General features: G+C 42.4%; 1 protein-coding gene across 1 annotated transcript in view; it reads left to right on the top strand.

Moving 5' to 3' along the window:
- LOC311051253 (receptor-type tyrosine-protein phosphatase F-like) overlaps window positions 1-21,371 on the top strand; it is a 254,763-nt gene that overhangs the window by 212,312 nt on the left and 21,080 nt on the right. The window contains exons 26-29 of the mRNA XM_084065737.1: window positions 3,795-3,918; window positions 7,033-7,208; window positions 18,600-18,719; window positions 19,346-19,500. Coding sequence (XP_083921863.1) covers window positions 3,795-3,918; window positions 7,033-7,208; window positions 18,600-18,719; window positions 19,346-19,500 — 575 coding nt within the window. The remainder of the gene's footprint in view (window positions 1-3,794; window positions 3,919-7,032; window positions 7,209-18,599; window positions 18,720-19,345; window positions 19,501-21,371) is intronic.

Raw genomic sequence — 21,371 nt, 5'->3', positions numbered from 1 at the left:
TAGTGTTTCATTAGCACGAGCGTGAACAAAAAATACAGCGTGTGGTGACGCCGCCAATCAACACACGTTGAAAGGCTAGGATAAAGATACCAAGGATTCGACAGATGATGTCATTAAGATGCAACCCGGAAGTAGTACGGATGTACGCCATTATGTTGGAAGCTGGTTATAAAGATGATGTCACTGACATGTGAAAAGACATGCGCAAAAGAAAATACAGGATCTTTGTAAGAGAATTGATGAAGAGTTTTCAGTCATTTGGTAGAATTGCTACTTTATTGAAAAGAGGATGAGAGAAAACACAGTATTGTTAAAAAAAAAGAGAGGAAAATACTGGATTTGTGGAAGAGAAATAATTAGAAAAAAAAGATTTTTCAATCATTTATGTGAACCTAATATCATGATTTGAATCGTATCGTGAGTTGAGTGAATCGTTACATGCCTATTATAGTACTATTTGAGAGTTAATTGTGTTGGCTGCGAACATATATAGTATCGTACAGCTGTCCTAAACCGTTACTTTTCAGGATATGGGAGAAAATAACCTGTGGATCCAACGTAGTTATTCATTAGCCATGCACTCTTGTTAATACTTTTCCAATAGTAAACAACTCATTGCGATAGGCTCTATATACAGCAGCCATATTGTGAAGACATTCACAGGTGTTACCAATGATACTAATGAAGGCTCTGTTCCATTCTGGTCAAACAGAGTCAGGGTGCTGATATTGTGCATGTTGGCCCACTGGAAACACCAGTGGGTCTACAGTTGGGGTCCAGGGACCCTCATGGGCTTCCAAATGGCCCCCTACAGGTGTGTAACTCTGAGAGTGTACAAACACAAACATTTGTACACTCTCAGAGTTATGGGGGTCGTGGAAACCACTGTGTACACTAAATGGAACAGAGCCTTCATTAGTATCATTGGTAACACCTGTGAATGTCTTCACAATATGGCTGCTGTGAATAGAGCCTATTGCGCGTCGTGAGCTTGTACGTAGATCTGCAATTATGTTGCTACTTTTGCGCGACACTCTAGTCTATAGTGCAACAAAGTATGAACACTAAATAACTAAAAACAACAACAAAAGAAACACAAAACGTTGACAAAATGGATCGACGAGAAACTCCCGTCCTGGTTGTGCGTTGCTTTGTGTCGATGGAGGATCATGTGTGGATATTGGATGGTGTTGTTGTTGTGTGTGTCGCTCAGTCAGGATATTATGGACCTGTTTGCCATTCCTGTGGCGCTGTGCCGCACCTCTCTCCTCATTTCACCTCCAGACAGGAGCCATAAATAACAGCAGAGCCTGGGCTTAACAGAGAGGCAGCGGGCTCTGAAACCCAGAGAACACGCACGCACACACACACACACACACACACACACACACACACACACACACGCACGCATGCGTGAGCACACACTCACACACACACACACACACACACACACACACACACACACACACACACACACACACACACACACACACACACACACACACACACACACACACACAGACGTTTGATTTACTATACTTGTGAGGACCTTTTCGGATGCCGTTGAAAGTTGTCGACGCTTAACGGGTCAACGAGAGATGTGAGCTTGTAGAGCTGCTGTTTTTCGGTGTGTGACGCAGAGTCATTCTTTACCATGAAAAAACAAACATTTATCTTGTGAGGAGCAGAAAAATTGTCCTGACAAAATCTATTTCTTAAATTCTCCTATAGCTGTGGGGATATTTGGCCCTCATAAGTATAGTAATGCAAATATGCACGCACGCACGCACGCACACGCACACACACACACACACACACACACACACACACACACACACACACACACACACACACACACACACACACACACCTTTGATGTACAATTTACATATCCAGCAGACGGGCGAACACGCCTGACTAATGCCCGATTTATAGTACATCCACAAAGCTTGTAGGTCGGCTGATTGTGCGTGCGTGTGTGCGTGTGTGCGTTTGGATTTTTGTATAATCCTAATTATGATAACTTCATTTTCCATAACAATGTCACAAAGTGCTTCTTCGATGGCAAACAATGACACGGAGTAAAGATTATAAATACAATTAAAACTTACATTTGAATCAGAAATGACTGCCAGGTTTCTGTCAGAGGACTTGATATTAGTGGCCAAATTGGCCAGATTGTCATGAATCCACAGTATCAGATTTGGGGGCTAAATAAAATAACCTCAGTGTAACATTTGTGAAATCCTGGACTTAAAGGGATAGTTCACCCCCAAAATGACCTTTTTCCTATCGATTAGTCACCACTTGGAGACTTGAATTCATGGATATTTTTTTGTTTTTGTCGGATTCCTACCTACTCGGATTCCTACTTAGAGGCAGCGGCTCACCGGGGCGGGTTTAAAATCAGCGCGGAGAGAATGCGCCTGATCCCATTGGTTCACCGATCTGTCCGTCAGCCCCCGCCCCGTCAACACAACATTACGAGCGACGCCCACTGCACTCTGGTTGGTTGGGGAAATTAAACACTTCCTATACCGGGTACACCGACGCGCTGGTCCAAGCTTTTATTTGTTAGCAAAACTAAACAATAAAAGCCTGGAGATCGAGGCTAAGCAAATAGCAACTGCATGCTTTCTTTCTTTTCACTAGTCTGGGTGCCGGGCAGTGGTGGAAAGTAACAAAGTACATTTACTTAAGTACTGTACTTAAGTACAATTTTGAGGTATTTGTACTTTACTTGAGTATTTCCAATTTCCAATACTTTTACTTCTTCTCCACTACATCTCAGAGGCAAATATTGTACTTTTACTCCACTACAATTATTTGAAAACTTTAGTTACTAGTTACTTTTCCGATATAAATTATGATATAATGAAACATACATTAACCACTTCAGCCCTATTTTATACATAGGCTAGATTTTGTCACCTACCTGAAAATGTATTTTCTGTTTATTAAAGAGCTGGAGAAACATGGAGACTCCTGTTACTGAACAAACACTCTATAGCAATGATTACTATCACAATATAGTGCTCTAAACTTTTAACAAAAAACTTTTTTTTCTAACCAAAAAATATCACTTACCCTACCTTTAAGTGCAGAACTTGAGTAAATGTACTCAGTTACTTTACACCACTGACAAGCACGCACGCAGCCGCCCAGCCAGTCGAGAGGAAAACCAGCAGGATATTGCAGCCTTAGCATCTGTAGCTTATCGAGTGTGTGTGTGTGTGTGTGTGTGTGTGTGTGTGTGTGTGTGTGTGTGTGTGTGTGTGTGTGTGTGTGTGTGTGTGTGTGTGTGTGTGTGTGTGTGTGTGTGTGTGTGTGTGTGTAGAATTTACAAAATAGATATTGTGAGGAACATTGGATGTTTTGCCAACTAATAGTTTAGCTCAGATCTACATTAGATTTTTAAATGTATACATGAAATGCTGAATAATGTTGGAATTGTTTTTGTGACTTGTTTTGTTATTTATTTATTTTTATCTTTTGAAAGATGGGTCACGACCCACTGTTTGGGAAATAGTGTCCTAGAACATCTAGGGGTGCAGGAGAGTCTGAACAATGTTCTGAGACCACCCATACGAAGTTCTGATTGACATCATTTTGGGAGCTATAGGATTTTTAAGAGTTTTATTATTTTACACTGCATTCTCACAGCATATTTTTTTACACAACAAGAGAGAGAGTCAGAGAAAGAGAGGGGTGCTCTTTCTCTGACTCTCTCTCTCTCTCTCCCTCTCTCTCTCTCTCTCTCTCTCTCTCTCTCTCTCTCTCTCTCTCTCGGCCAGTCCATAGATCCGGGTCAGCAGTTCACGTGGGAACAGTCCAACATGGAGGTGAACAAGCCAAAGAACCGTTATGCAAACGTCATCGCCTACGATCACTCCAGAGTCATCCTGACTGCACTTGACGGTGAGGCACACTCATACTCATCAAGCTGATATACAAGGCTGCAGTGTTCGGCGGGCCAGGTTTTTGGAGAGAAATAAGCAACCAGGTCTATGAAAATGAGCCCGAAAGAAGCGACTAGGCCACATGAGCACTGTAAACCTGTATATATGCATCGGCAATTTTATATAACAAATCTTGGGGAAAAAAAATATAATTGAAATATTTTTAAAACATTTGAACTCTTTCACCGTCAAGGACGACTTTTACGACTTTTTTTTCTCCAAAGGCTCATACTGCCAAAGACGACTTTTACATTTTCAGTGGTTTTCCTCCAGATGCCGTTGTTCTCTAACACACAAGTGACCATTTTCGTCCTCATCCTGCTTAACTGTATTGACATGTGCTGTGACCACTGAACTAAGGAGGACTACGCCATAAGTACAGATTTGAAGACAATATATCCGTTAAACATACACAAATAAAATATAAAAGCCATTGAATTAAATATATATAGATATAGTGCCACTGAACCACCACCACAGAAATAAACAAACAAACAATTTGTCAATTCAAATGAGCTATTGGCATGAGAAAAAATATGTTTAGAGAGAGAGAGCGGCCCATTTTTTCGTCTCGTTTTATCAATTAAGACGTTGAAATTAAACTAATGTTTAGCTCAGCATCATGCTATCTAACTTTATTTGCTTAATATTTTGCTTAATATAAATGTCACATCTTGTACTGTAAGCAACAGACAGGATCTTTCTCTGTCTTTCTAGGAAAAACAGTGCCTAATAACCCCAAAACAAACAATTTTGCAATTCAAATGAGCTATTGGCATGAGAAAACATACGTTTATATTTTCCAAAGCAAGTGTCAAAACATAATACAAAAGTGTATAAGTAAAGTATGTACAGTTTGGAGAGGATACAGTAACTACTAACTAAAATATTCTTGCTGTCTGTTGTGGGTGGGATAAGGCAGTAGACCGCTGCTGCCCCTAGTGGCACAGAGTGGAAATAACACATGCCCTGCGTGACACACTAGAAGAAAAACGACAAACTCATTAGGCACCAACTGTAAGTGGGGAAATGTCTGTATCTTTTTTTCTTCTTTTCTCCCTGCATTTTTGACGAGACGAGCTATAGTCACCGGCCTGTAACAAGCGACCGGGGGGTCGCGATGACTTTTTTTTTCTCTTGCGGAAGCACAGTGAAGGGGATAGATCATACTGGATATAAATATTCTGCGACCAGTTGAAAAGGTAAGGAAAACCAAAACTCGCTGGCAGTGGGTTATTGTCTCCGCCAGGCCGAAAGGCATGGCGAGAGAGTATGTTTTACCCTCTGTCCGTGTGTCCGTCCGTGTGTCCGTCCGTGTGTCCGTGTGTCCGTCCGTGTGTCCGTGTGTCCGTGTGTTACCAGCTAATCTCTGGCACCGTTGGCCCGGTCGCTGCGAAACTGTGCACACACACTCCCTGGATGCCAATTCAGAACCTCTGCCTCAATTTTTTCACATGGGCCTGTTATAGCGCCACCAGGAGGCCGATTTGTGCAAAACCCATTTTTTCCCATTACTCCTACAGTTTTTAACCAAACCTCATGTAAATCGGTACACAGTATCTCTATAGTCATGTGATCTGTCCGATTTCCCATATTCCATTCTTATTGATTAAGGTTGCCATCCAAAGTTTGCAGGATTGGTCCGTTTTGAACAAACTGCCTCAAATCATGAACGCAGCTTGCCATTTCCATAAAATTGCACACACATATTCCCACTAGGCAGAGGAAGAAATGCCACCCTTTTTCACATTGCCCTGTTATAGCGCCACCAGCAGGTCTAATTTAGCAAAACACATTTTTGGAACAAAATGCCTCAAATCATGAATGCAGTTGCCGTGAACGACCTAAGAATAAATGGCACCCTTTCCACATTGGCCTATTATAGCGCCACGAGGAGGCCACAATAATGTACCTGACCTGGCGGAGACCTGTGCTCCGAGGAGCACTTTTTCTAGTTCATTTATGTATTTAATCTGGCAGTGAACGAGTTAACAACACAAATCTGGTACGGGGGTCGCTGGCACAACAAATGTTTTCAGATGGGGGTCCATGGACAAATACATATTCACTTGGGGATCCTTGACATGAACATATTTGAGAACCAAGTGGAGATGTTTTAATAACCTATAGGAAGGAAGCCCAAACAAGAAACTACACTTTAAGCCTGCGTTTCGAGACAGGTTTCGAGCTTGTAGATCTGCTACTTTTGATGCTTTTGTGTGATGCTGTGGTATGATCAAGTAAGGCGTTCATTTACAGGAAAAAAAATACACAAAAAGGTAATATCGAGATAAGAGGTTTCTGCCCGACAGCAACGTGTGTATATCTTGATTTGTAAGTTCTCTTTGACAATTAACCCATTAACATCCGGGAAAGCATCTTGTGTCAATTTAGCTTTTAGCTAGGCCTATAAGGACACAAGTTTTTCAGAGAACTCTCAGGATTTAGAACAGGGGTCTTCAACGTTTTCAGGCCAAGGACCCCCTAGCTGAGAGAGAGATGAAGCAGGGACCCCCTCTATATAACTTTTCTTTTTAAATGAGGTCTGCCCTTTTTTTCCTCTACACCTATATACCTCTTTGCCAAACATATCAGATCTACAAGCTCACAACGCCTCGCAGCGCAAGGCGTTGTGAGCTTGTAGATCTGCTATTTTTTGGCTAAAGTTCTCCTCAGAAAAGGGATGCTAGGGTTCAAGTGGTTAATGAAAAAAAAAATCCTATCACACAAAGATTTGGCGGACCCCCTGTAGTAACTCTGAGGACCCACTAGGGGTCCTGGACCCCCTGTTGAAGACTCCTGATTTAGAACACTGGTTTATAACAGTGGTTCTCAAAAATAGAAGATATACAAGCTCACAGCGTGTCAATGTGCAAACCTTTGAATACATATATTTTTAAAGCGAACATTAGTAACTCAAATCTTTGCTTCTGGGGGGTCCCTGGAACAAAATATTTTGAGATGGGGGTCCGCGGCCAAACACATATCATTTTGGGTGGTCCTTGGCACAAGATAGCTTGAGAGCTAACTGATTTGGGTGAATGTTTTTCGTTTCCCCTTTGTTTCCTTGCAGGGGTACCAGGCAGTGACTACATCAATGCCAACTACATAGACGGCTACAGGAAGCAGAATGCCTACATCGCCACCCAGGGTCCTCTGCCCGAGACCCTCAGTGACTTCTGGAGGATGGTGTGGGAACAGAGGACCTGCACCGTCGTCATGATGACACGCCTGGAGGAGAAGCTACGGGTAACAATCGATTGATTGGTTAATTGATTGATTGATTGATTGATTGATTGATTGATTGATTGATTGATTGATGTTGATTGCAGTGGTGCAAAGTCACAAAGTACTTTTACTTAAGTACTGTACTTAAGTACAATTTTGAGGTATTTGTACTTTACTTGGGTATTTCCAATTTCCAATACTTCTACTTCTACTCCACTACATTTTGGATCCAAATATTGTGCTTTTACTCCACTACAATTATTTGAAAAATGTAGTTACTAGTTACTTTGTAGATTTTGATTATTATTATGAAACATACATTAACCGCTTCAGCCCTATTTACATTTTGGCTATTTGAAAATAGCGGATCTACAAGCTCACAATGTGTCGCGATGTGACGCATTGTGAGCTTTAGATCTGCTATTTTCAAAATATTTTTTAATTTGCAAACTTTTGAAATGGGACCTTCTGCATAACACATACATACCAATACTTTTGTACTTTTACTCAAGTACATTTTTAATTTTGTAATCAAAAGATTGAATGATTCATGTACTCACCAGCACCACACTACGTCAGCGGTTCTCAAACTTTTCAGGCCGCGACCCCCCAACAACAACTGGGGACCCACTAAAATAAATTATATTTGAACTGGGGACCGCCCAAAATAATCATATTTGAACTGGGGACCCCCCACCCTGACAGGCACTTGGAATTGTAGGAGTTGACGCATTCACATTTAGTTTGACTCGGTTCCACAGATAAATATTGTGAAAATCAGCAATTTTCACTGTGTTTGCCTCTTTCTTACGTAATATTTGTATTAAAAAGTCATTCAATTGTCACTTTAGAAATGTGCAGATACCATGTATACACTTATACTTTATGTTGGTTTGTTTAGTGTTGAGTGAGAAAACTATGTTGGTTTGTTTAGTGTTGAGTGAGAAAACTATGTTGCACATTCATCTGGGGACCCCCCCCCCCCAAATCATTTGGGGACCCCCCTGGATTTACAGTAAGCTAGGTAAACACGAGGTAATTACATTACATACAGTGTAGTGTCTCAGTAATCTAGGATCATAGATAAACCAAGAACCTAGCATCAGTCTAAACAATATGATATCAATAAATAATATGTACATTGAAACTATACAAACTAGGGTAGGTACCCTTACAAAAACATGCAGTAATCCAGGACTCTATTCACCTGTTTCCTAGGCTGTGTGTTTTCCACTTCCTGTCGATTTGATCCAATGAAATCCAATGAAACTGGTCAGATGACCAATGATATCCAATGAAATCGACAGGAAGTGGAAAAAGGTGAATACTGCCTTCGCCTGGTCAGCCGGGGCGCCTGATTCCTTCCACGCGCTATGTCCAACCGGGGAAACTCCCCCCTGTCAGGTGATAAGAAGGCTTGTTAGCGCTCATGCATTGAAGGAGTAACATGCTACCTAAATTACATTTTAACTTTTGCATTCGACTGCATGGTCGTCAAGGCTAGGACAAGTGCTTCGGGCTAAGGTGGAGTCTGAAGAGGTAAGTCTTCAGATTACGGCGGACAATTGAGAGTGAGTCTGCAGTTCTAACTGCAATGGGGAGTTTGTTCCACAGTTTGGGAGCCAGAGGGGAGAAGAGTCTGGGACGTGTGGAGCGTTGTCCCGGATGTTTTAGGGAAGGTTCTGACAGCTTCCCTGTGTTAGCTGATCTGAGTGTTACCACATAAATAGGTAGATGCCTAAGAAGTAACTAAGTAGATTTACTCAAAAACTGTACAATTTTGAGGTATTTTTTACTTTACTGGAGTATTTCCAATATTGCGTGCGTGTGCGTGTGTAGTGGTTGAGTTATGACGGCAGGCCTGTCTGACACTGTTCATAAATGTATGACCCAGGGGTGGACAGAGTTATTAGTTATGACAGCGACCAGGAGGTTGTTGTCACAGTCTGTATATGTCACCATCTCCATGTCCCTGTGTCACACACTGCAGTCTGGAACAATATTACATGTCCTCACCTCTTTGACCCCATGCGGTGGCTGACAGTAACATTCAGATCGTCACTGTCAGGCAGAAACCTTGTGTCTCCGTCGTTCAACTTTGAATTGTTTGGTAAAGTAATGCCCTGCTTTGCACTGGTGGAAAAAGTGCTCACATTGTTTGACTTAAGTAAAAGTATCAATACTGCAATATAGAAATACTCTGTTACAAGTAAAAGTCTACAAGCTCACAACGCGTCGCGATGCGACGCATTGTGAGCTTGTAGATTGTCTATTTTCAAATAGCCTATGTATAAAATAGAGCTAAAGTGGTTAATGTATGTTTTATGATATAATAATTGATAATTGCAAAGTACCTAGTAACTATAGCTTTCTAAGCTGTAGTGGAGTAAAAGTACAATATTTGCCTCTGAGATGTAGTGGAGTAGAGTAAAAGTAGGGGAGAGCCGCCGAGATTGTAACGCTTCATGGTTGCAACATGCATGTTTTCTCTTGATTGGTCAATTTTATCATAACATCATCACATCAGTATGTGACCACTGCTGTAATGAACGTGCCCAGGAAGTACAATGTATTTTCATCCAGACTAGAGAAAGTTATCGCAGAAAAAACTGATTTATCTTAACACATTGTGTGCCAGAGGTTTATTAAAATAGGGTACGTTTAGTGCCTGCATATCTTCCATCCACTTACGTTGATACGTTTCGTGATGTAGAAGCTCCGACGCGGAAGTGCATGTAAACAGAGCGTCCGTGCGAGACGGCGGAGGGTCCCGACCGGAAGGATTTTTGACATGGATCCACACCCGGCCTCTCCTTCTCAGAGACTCCTTGGATGATCCCAAAGTTTCGTTAGAGCGCCCCACGTGGGCCCCACGTATAAAAAGAAAATTGGGCCCGGACCGTTTTTTGCACTCCCCCCATATGGCACTCAATGTGTTAAAAAGTAAAAAGTAAAAAAGTTCACCTTGAGTATCTTTGGTCTACAAATCTTTCCTTTAATGTTGTTGAGCTAAAATCCACATGGTTGTCTGCATGTATCTGTTCTTCATCAGTTTACATCGTTGTATCATTCTATGCACGTTAGTTCTGTTCTGTAAACAAAGCCAAAGCAGTGGAGTGCAGAGCGGCCCGAACACACATCTGTTTAGGTGTAATCATGATTTTCCCATGGAATTTACTCAAACTGCCATCCGGTAAGATTTGATAAATTCCTTATGTTTGATACATTATCTGATCACATCCTTGGTATGAAAACAATGTAAAACAGTTGCCTGAAATAAATATAATTGATTTAAGCTGAAAACGATTTGTTTAATGCTGTTTTTTAGCAGTGTTACATTAGTAACTCATGCTGTTACAATTAGTCTCATATGCGCTTAAAATGTAACGACGGAACAGCGTCCACTTTCGGTTTAATAACTCTCGACCTGTTTTATCAATTGAAAAACTTTAAGCGGTTTATGATAGCGTACATGTGTAGGTCCTTTGCTTGATAATATTACATACGTAGGTAAAAAGATCGCAGAGTAAAAGAGTGAAAAACGTTACAATTTTGGCGGCTCTCCTCTACTGAAAACTGGAAATAATCCAGTAAAGTAAAAATACCTCAAAATTGTACTTAAGTACAGTACTTGAGTAAATGTACTTAGTTACTTCACACCACTGTAAAGTGTGCATAGAAATGAGAAATGATTCAACTCCCGCGAGTTGTTGCCCTTTGGCACACTTGGCTATTTAGCCAGGGCTTGTGAAATGTATGTTTACGTGAGCGCTCCCGACTCCCGTCGTTTTGCAGTATTCCGTGAGTGGACAGAGGTAGAGATATGAAACACCTTAAGAGCAGGTACACGCTGTAGGACTTTTAAAGTGGTCGGGGAGTCATCTGATCGTTAAGCATTTCACAGTACAGGAGTCTATTTCTTGAAATCGGCTGTCATATATCGTTGTGGTTTTTACACTATAGATTAATCGCCGACAAGGGATCACACACAGTAGGATAGTTCACTAGGATGCTATCCAGACCCGATACATACATTTGTTTTTATTCCAATACATTTTAACCGACGTCTCATGAAAACGTGCAAGGCTCCCGTGGTATGCGCGAGACCGAGACAGGACGCTATTGATTGACATTAAATAATTAATTCTCTATTTCTTTGAATGTCTCTATCTCTCTCTCTCTCTCTCTGAAACAAGTCAACCAGCTTAAAAGTGCACAATGCACACAAACAGTGTTGCTATGTCCGTTTATTATAAGCGACTTTGGGCTTGTCTTTCTGCAGAGTTGCTTGTAAATATTGGTTGTTGCGTTTTTTTTGGGCTTATTTGTGTAGTTGCTTAATTGGCCTTGTTTCATAATGTTGTTTACACATAATATGTATTTGTCCACAGACCCCCCCTTCTGAAAATATGTTGTGCCATAGACCCCCATACAAGATTTGTGTGGATTTGGAAAATATTTTTCTTTGAAAATAGCTGCGACGCGTTGTGATCTTGTATATCGGCTATTTTCAAATATCCAATGTATTTGTATATAGGTTTAAAGTGCTCATATGGCTTATAGTCTTTTGTTGGGCTTGTTTTCGTAGACCTGGTTGCTTATTTCTCTCACAAAATCTGGTAACGCTGTTCACTTCAGACACAAGAAGGTCCCTGACAAAAAGGTCCCCGATAGCATAATCGGATCTAATATCCTACAGTGTGTACCCACCCTTAAATAGAACAAACAAAGCTACAGTATATGCACATATACAGATAGTGTATGAAAGCATATACATGCTATTTAGAACGTTAGCATTATGCAGGTTGTACATGTTATTTTGAAACATTATTTAGCATCATATTTTTGCTGTCGGGCAGAAACCTCTTTATCTCCATACTTTTTTTCCCTGAAATTTACACCCTACTTGATCACACTGCAGCACCACACAAAAGCATCAAAAGTAGCAGATCTACAAGCTCGAAACGCAGCGCAAAAGCGACACGTTTTGAGCTTGTCGATCTGCTACTTTTGATAATTTTTGCATTTGAATCCTGAAAAGTAACGGTAACAGACATAAGGAGGTTTCTACCCGACAGAGATGATATGCAGGTGTGTACATGTATATTTCACATTGTTATGTTTCACCCGCTTGCAAAACTCACCACCATTCTATATCATTGATCATCTCACTCAAGTATTTGTGCGTTTGTTTGTAGGCTATGTTGTGTTTTGGACAGTAAGTTACTGTGTCCGTCTGTTGCGAGCTGCTCAAAAACTAATTGCATCTCGTGGGATTAATAGAGTTGTTTTGAAGTTGAAGTTAAAACATCAGAATACTTGAAATACCTGAGTATCTCACAGAGAACCCACGTTTTGGCCTACATTTATAGCGTTCCAATATTATAGTGCTCCAGTTCCAATTGTGTCTGCTCATTTTTAGTTTTTTGTTTCATAAATGGTAAATGGTGTATTTATATAGCGCTTTTATCCAAAGTGCTTTACATAGATTGTGCATTACATTCACCCATACATTCATACACCCATGGCGGAGGAAACCATGCAAGGCACCAACCTCCTCATCGGGAGCAATAGGCTCTATGCACAGCAGCCATTTTGGAGAAAAATTGGGTCTCTTCTGACTTCCTTCACAGGTGTTACCAATGATATTAATGAAGGCTCTGTTCCATTCTGGTCAAACAGAGTCAGGGTGCTGATATTGTGCATGTTGGCTCACTAGAAATACTAGTGGGTCTCAAAGTGTGGTCCAGGGACCCTCATGGTTCCTTGAGAGGGTGTAACTCTGAGAGTGTACAAATGGACCCTCCTTGGTGAGAGTGTACAAATGGAACCAAATGGACCCTCCTGGAGGGTCCATTTGGTTCCATTTGTACACTCTCAGAGTTATGGGGGTCAGACGCGTCGCTAGGTCTCTAGTAGATCAGGGGCTTAGCCCCGCAGGCAACGGGAACATGCACGCGCGCGCTTTTTTTTTCTGCGGATTTCGCGGATTTGGGTACTTTTTCCCCCTTTTTTTGTTACTTTATTTCGGTTTTAGGGTTAGGGGTAGGGTTAGGTTAGGGTGATAGATATATATACATAAAAAAATAATGATAATAATAAAAATATATGTTTTTTATTTTTTATTTTTTATTTTTTTATTGGTGGCTTTGGGTAAAACATTGGTGGCTATAGCCACCGAAGCCCCCCCCCTAACGACGCCACTGATGGGGGTCCTTGAAATTAAAAAGTTTGAGAACCACTGTGCTACACTAAATGGAACAGAGCCTTCATTAGTGTCATTGGTAACACCTGTGAAGGAAGGAAGCAAGGAAGGGGCTGTGCATAGAGCCTATACACAGTCGGTTCAGTAGGGTCCGTTGCCTTCTTCTCCTTTGACGCCTACGCCTGGGTCCCAGATGTAGCGGTGACAACTTGTGGGCCAAGCTGACTCCCTCTCCTACTTCCAGGATGCCGCCATCCATGCGTTTGTAGACAGGTCCTCAGAGATGTTAACTGAACGTCTCTAGTGCCGCCTTGTTGTATGGCAGGACTTTAGTCTGTGTAGAGTTTAGTGGTGTCAGGCTATAGCAGTGATTCTCAACCCCATTTGATACCATTTTGATCTCTGGGGTCCCCCAATCACTGCAGTATCATCAGTGTTAATTTAACTCTGATAGTGTACAAATGGAACCACATGGACCCGTTATATGTTATAGAAATGGAACCATTAGGTTCCATTCGTACACTCTCAGAGTTACAGACCAAGGGTCCAATTGGTTCCTACTTCCTAACTATCAATCATTTGGCTTGGGGACCCCCTGGAACCCTCTCAAGGTACTCCTGGGGGTACCCGGACCCCACTTTGAGAACCACTGCTGGTGTAGAGATAGCACGTAGCACAGCTTCAGCCTTTGTGTGATAGCGCTGTAGGGGAAGTAATGTGACAGGTGGTCACACCAAAGGACATGTGACGATGTCCCCAAGGCCACCTGCCGTCCTGGCTGGCTGCGCCCTACATCCTGCTGTGTCTCTCTGCAACGTTCAACTTTATTTATATTCCATCGCACCACACTGGCGCTTGCCGACAGTGGAGTACATTTACGTGAGTACTCCATTTTTAAGACAATCTGTAATTTTGTATTGTACTTTCGACTCCACTAAAATTTCTAGGAAGGGAAAACATATGTTATGAATAAAAAACTATTTTAAGCCCTATTTTAAATATAGTGAAAATAGCAGATCTACAATGCGCTGTGAGCTTGTAGATCTGCAATTTTCAGGATGTGCATTGATATGAAAAAGAAAACATACTGTAATTTGTACTTTTAAGTATAAAAAAAAGTATGCACTTTTGTTTTACAGGATATGTACTTATCCTGTGTCCTGTATGAGATATCCCTCCGCATTGGATGAAATTGGTATCCTGATCTGAAAATGTATTTTATGTTTATTAAAGGTAGGGTAAGTGATATTTTTTGGTTAAAACAAAAAGTATTTTGTTAAAAGGTTAAAGCACTATATTGTGATAGTAATCATTGCTATAGAGTGTTTGTTCAGTAACAGGAGTCTCCCCGTCTCTCCAGCTCTTAAATAAACAGAAAATACCTTTTCCGGTAGGTGTCCCTTCCAATTTCACTTGTTTAATCTATATCCTGATTGAGTTCTCTATCCTGAATGAGTATTATCAGAATATAGAGCTATTTAACACTTATTTTAACCAAAGCAAATCACTTACCCTACCTTTAAAGAGACAGGGAGACTTCTGTTATTTAACAAACACCCTATAGCAATGATTACTACCATAATATATAGCTAACACATATTTTAACCTAACAAAACCCCTTGCCCTACCTTTAACCACTTAAGCCCTATTTTATAGATCCTTATCAGACAACGTCACACTGATAAGAACCAGTATGTGCGCGCAGGTTGGCACCAAATGAACCCCACCACTCATAAGATGCAATGGAAAAATTGTCCCAGCACTCGTGTGTAAAAATGCGTCCCATCAAACTTCACACAAACGAGTGTGGAGGAAGATGGTTTAGGTTTGTTTAAGGTGTTTATTGTGAACACTCCATCTTCAAATATACTGTAAACTCCTTGGTTTCTGTTGTGTGTAAACAATAATAGCAATAGGCTCTATGAACAGCAGCCATTTTGGAGAAAAATTGGGTCTCTTCTGACTTCCTTCACAGGTGTTACCAATGATACTAATGAAGGCTCTGTTCCATTCTGGTCAAACAGAGTCAGGGTGCTGATATTGTGCATGTTGGCTCACTAGAAATACTAGTGGGTCTCAAAGTGTGGTCCAGGGACCCTCATAGTTCCTTGAGAGGGTGTAACTCTGAGTGTACATATGGAACCAAATGGACCCTCCCGGGTGCATTTGGTTCCATTTGTACACTCAGAGTTATGGGGGTCCTTGAAATTAAAAAGTTTGAGAACCACCGTGGTACACTAAATGGAACAGAGCCTTCATTAGTGTCATTGGTAACACCTGTGAAGGAAGCAAGGAAGGGGCCCAATTTCTGTCCAATATGGCTGCTGTGCATAGAGCCTATTCAGTCAGTTGTCCTCCAAATCCCACCTCCAGTCGCTGTCATTAGAACAGCTCCCTGTGATCACGGCACCAGAGCCTGCTTGCTCACCCAGCTGCAGCCCCTCAAGCCTAATTCATCCGCCATCGTGTGCAGAAAATGGCTGAGAATAGCAGACCTCCAACGGTACCATCTGTGACATAAATACTGCAGCGTCACACAAGAGCATCAAAAGTATCAGATCCACAAGCTTCTGCTACTTTAGCTATTTTTCAATTTGAATCCTGAAAAGTAACAGTTATGGACATATGAGGTTTCCACCGGACAGAGACGATATGTTGCAGTGGAGCACAAGGTGTACGTACGCCTTTGGCAGGATTCTATTTTGATGTGCGTGTCTTCAACACAGTGTATTTACGCTGGCTGAAGCTGACCCCAGTGACAACTGGAAGAGAACGTCACCATGAGGTTCCCTCCATGTGCCTGGGCCACACAGCGGTGCTGATAAATGTCATCTACATCTGGGGCGGGTAGCCTTACAACGTGCTTTATGTATTTGATGTTGACACCCTGTAGATGGTTCAAGCCAAGGGTTTCTGGAACTGTTCCAGAGGTGAGGTACAAACGCTCAGCCTGTGTCTTGGGGAAGGTCATGTATATCTATGGAGGATGGATACAGCTGAATAGATTCACTAATGATCTTCAAGTTGGACACCACCACAATGGTCTGGTCTTTAATTAACTTAGGGTGACCACCCGTCCCGCGAGATGCGGGACGGGTGGTCACCCTACGTCACGGTAATCCGTTGTCTAGTTGTGGCCTATTGAATGTGGCTTGTTTTTGCCCAAAAACTACAAGAACGGATATAAAGCCATTTTCCCACAGGAAATAAACAGTAAACGAGAGATTTTTTTTTTATGAAGTCAATTCCGGGTATGTCGTCAACTGGCAGTGAGAGCATCATTCATAGGGTAGCGAACAGCGCCAACTGGTGGAAAACCACTGAAAACCCCAAACACTGTGGACCAAGTACCAACTGACGAGTATACTCGTCCTTGGCAGTCAAAGAGTTAATAGTAAATAACGAATACCGGTCAGGTGGGCACACTGGACATCTGGGCACACGAGTTTCTAGACAACTGGGCACACCGGATAAGTGGGCATACGGACATCTGGGCACACGAGATGAATGGGCACATGGACATCTGGGCACACGAGATGACTGGGCACACGGACATCTGGGCACACGAGATGAATGGGCACATGGACATCTGGGCACACCGTATGACTACCAAGGATTTTTGTGTTCCTTTGATATATAAGTACCCCCCGCCTCCCCCACTGTGAGAGAGAGACGGTGGGAGACATTGTGTAATGTCTGTTACTGAGATAGTGTATTGCAGTGTGTCCTTGCAGTTCTGACAGCATCCTCATCCATTTGTTGTGAGCTGTGTATTGCCTCTCCCATATATGTGTGTGTGTGTGTGTGTGTGTGTGTGTGTGTGTGTGTGTGTGTGTGTGTGCGCGCGCGCGCGTGTGTGTGTGTGTGTGTGTGTGTGTGTGTGTGTGTGTGTGTGTGTGTGTGTGTGTGTGTGTGTGTGTGTGTGTGTGTGTAGGTTGAATCGGTGGAGACTCTTACATTCTAACCCTAACCCTAAACCTAACCCACCAGGGTGGAGGGTGATTATGCGGGTGAACTCAGTGGAGGAGGGCCATTAGGTGTAAGCAGTGGGGAGGGACCACTAGGTTGAATCAGTAGAAACTGTCACATCCTAGGCCTATACCGAACTCTCATCCTAACCCTAGGGGGGTGATTATGCAGCTGTCTGAGGGAGGGGGGGAACTCAGGAGCGTCTGCTCAGGAACCCAGGAGCAGACAATTCACAGCAGGGGTTCACTAATCTCTGGATTTCATAGAAAGGGGGGGCACATCAAAGCAGAGTGCCCAGCTGTCTTGTGTGCCCACTTGACTGTGTGCCCAGTTGTCTTGTGTGCCCAGTTGACAGTGTGCCCAGTTGACTGTGTGCCCAGCTGTCTTGTGTGCCCAGCTGTCTTGTGTGCCCAGTTGACTGTGTGCCCAGTTGACCTGTGTGCCCAGACGGCTGTGTGCCCAGTTGTCCGGTGTGCCCAGTTGGTTTTTGTGCCCACCTGACCGGTTACCAGTAAGAATAACCAATACTGCAATATAAAAATACTCTTTTACAAGTAAAAGTCCAGAATAAAAAAAATACTTGAGAGTACAAAAGTATTGGCATCAAAATGTACTTAAAGTACCAAAAGTAAAAGTACTAAATATTTGAAAATAGCAGATCTACAAGCTCACAACGCGTCGCGATGCGAAGCGTTGTGAGCTATGTATAAAATAGGGCTAAAGTGGTTAATGTATGTTTCATTATATCATTGTTTATATCTGAAAAGTAACTAGTAACTAAAGTTTACAAGTAAATGTAGTGGAGTAAAAGTACTGTACAATATTTGCCTCTGAGATGTAGTGGAGTAGAAGTAAAAGTATTGGAAATTGGAAATACTCAAGTAAAGTACAAATACCTCAAAATTGTACTTAAGTACAGTACTTAAGTAAATGTACTTAGTTACTTTCCACCACTGCTGGTCGTGCACTGAAACTATCAGAGCAGCTACGAGCTCGCAACGTGCTACAGCACCACAACATTGTGAGCTTGTAGATCTGCTATGACAATTTTGCCAGGTATTTACAATGACGTCCTGCAATGTTGATGCCCTCATGTTTTTTGCCCTCAAGATTAGTAATGTGTGTGTGTGTGTGTGTGTGTGTGTGTGTGTGTGTGTGTGTGTGTGTGTGTGTGTGTGTGTGTGTGTGTGTGTGTGTGTGTGTGTGTGTGTGTGTGTGTGTGCGTGTGTGTGGTACAGGTGAAGTGTGATCAGTATTGGCCCTCTCGCGGTACAGAGACCTATGGGATGATTCAGGTGACCATGTTGGACACAGTAGAGCTGGCCACGTACAGCGTACGCACCTTCAACCTACATAAGGTAAGACCCTATATATACACATTCGTATACAACGTTTTCATGTTAAGGACCCCCAAAATGATATATATTTGGCCGCGGACCCCCATCTCAAAATGTTTTGTTCCAGGGACCCCCCAGAAGCAAAGATTTGAGTTACAAATGTTCACTTTAAAACATATATATTGAAAAGTTTGCACACATTTTCTTTTTTTTTCCAAAAATAGCACATCTACAAGCTCGTTATAGTTTAAAAGTTTAAAAGGCCCGGTCCCCCCATGGTGCGTAGCTTGGTACCGGGGACCTTGAGGAATGATATAAACATTCATATACATATACATAACCATACCTATACATATATAACCTACATAATAAACCATGTTTGACACAGAGCTGGCTACACACAGCTTACACACATTTAACCTGATAAACCATGTCTAATATAAGTCACTGTTAATACTACTGCAGAGCTGTCTAATAGGTGTGGTGTTGTTGTTTTATCTAACTCAATGAATGAATGAATGCATGGAGTGAAAATAAATTAAATCTTGACCAACACGATCCTGTTTTTTATCTTTATCCTCGTCTCGTCTCGTCTCGTCTCGTCTCGTCTCGTCTCGTCTCGTCTCGTCTCGTCTCATCGTTAACAGAACGGTTCCAGTGAGAAGAGAGAGGTCAGACAGTTCCAGTTCATGGCCTGGCCTGACCACGGGGTGCCTGAGTACTCCACCCCCACCCTGGCCTTCTTGAGGAGGGTGAAGGCCTGTAACCCGCCTGACGCAGGACCCATGGTGGTCCACTGCAGGTAAACATTTGTTGGTTTGTTTGTTAAAATAGTCGATCAACATCAACGCATTGTGAGCTTGTAGATCAGTTATTTTCATTATTTTAAAATGTTATTTCCAAAAACCTACATTGAGATTGGCTAATAGGAGGGCGGGGGATGGCCGAGCGGCCGGCCGGCGGGCGGACCTCTGACGCCATTCTGACATAGCCATAAAAAAAACAAGGCTATGTCACTATGACAACACAACCATAGACAAACCACAAGTCAGCTCCATATATGGGCACAAAAGGGGGCATGCCCATATGTATGGGCATATATATACTGATGACATCAGGAATCTCCATATATGGGAATAAAAGGGACTAGGACTGACAGATACAGAGATATCCATACATGGGCATAAAAGGTACCAGGACTAAAAGCTACCGAGATCTCCTTATATGGGCATATCAGTATGCCCATATATGGGCATATACTGATGACACTATGTATCTCCATATATGGGCCTAAAAGGGACAAGGACAGACAGAAACAGAAATCTCCATATGTTGGCACAAAAGAGACACAGACACAATGGGTACTCTGACAAAACCCCCAGGGGCGTCAATTGGGTATGGCAGGCTATTGCAGCTGCCATACCCTGGCTCCAGGGGTAAAAAAATAAAATGTAGGCCTACTTTGCGTTTAAAATCTTGATTTTATCAACTAACTGGCTGTGCGCATCGGAGGAGCAGCGGAGCCTGTCATCAAGGGGCGGGCCGTGTGTGTGTGTGTGTGTGTGTGTGTGTGTGTGTGTGTGTGTGTGTGTGTGTGTGTGTGTGTGTGTGTGTGTGTGTGTGTGTGTGTGTGTGTGTGTGTGTGTGTGTGTGTGTGTGTGTGTGTGTGTGTGTGTGTGTGTCGAGACACGAGAGGAGAATTAAAACACTCGCCCCAAAACACACTCGCCCCTATGTTTTTCGCCGACCGAGGCCGCCAGATATACCCGGGCGAGTGTGTTTTGGCTTTTGGGGCGAGTGCTTTTGGACGAGGCGTTCTTGTGAACAAGCAGTGAATTAAATCACGTGTCGCCGGTGGAATACAAGTCGGAAAGAAAATAATCAGGAGCTCAACAACATATAAGAGGATACATGAGCTATAAATCTGTGCTAGATGCAAAGTGTGCATATTTAAGCAAGTATTTTAAAACAGTGAAAGCTACCGAGGAAAAAGAAAAAAAAAGTGATAAACCCCCGCCGGCCGCCACGACTCAAACTAACGACCACGTTGTGAATAATTATAAACAAACAACCTCCTGGTGCCTCCTGGTTGGGGGGTAATTTGACCAAAACCGAAGGTATTGAAGAGGAGAATGTTATGGTCATCAGAGATCAGAGGATCTAGCAGCTGCCATTCTGATAATGTTAGGAGCAATGGACCAGGCAACAGTGATACTACGAGCAGGTAGGGTCCCGTCCAAAGTGTTTCTAAATGGACTGCAGTCTGCACAGAACCCTATCCATCAGATCCAAAGTATTATTATCATACTCCTATTACAGAGAAGATTTCATACCCCTCACTTTTTGCAAATTTAATTGTGTTTAATCTTTTTGATAATAAATCGGTAAAATCAGGCAAAAATAAGAATTAAATAGCATAACCCTAACCTAACCCGAATCCTAACCCTAAAACCGAAATAAAGTAACCAAAAACTGGAAAAAAACGAACCCAATCCGCCCAGAACCGCACAAAAATTTCGCGTGCATGAGCTGCCATACCCTAGCTTTCGCTGAACTGACGCCACTGAAAACCCCCCAACACTATGACTCAGACATGTTGGTTGGATCGGCAGTGTGACGTACGTAGGTGAGGGCTCTCGCTGTGAGGGCTGTGTAGCGCCCCGAATGAAAGAA

The sequence above is a fragment of the Gymnoscopelus microlampas genome (assembly GCF_963454915.1).
Source record: "Gymnoscopelus microlampas genome assembly, chromosome: 9".
Classification (NCBI taxonomy): Eukaryota; Metazoa; Chordata; class Actinopteri; order Myctophiformes; family Myctophidae; genus Gymnoscopelus; species Gymnoscopelus microlampas.
Note: the sequence above shows the minus strand (reverse complement) of the source record. Positions and strands in the feature narration are given on the sequence as shown.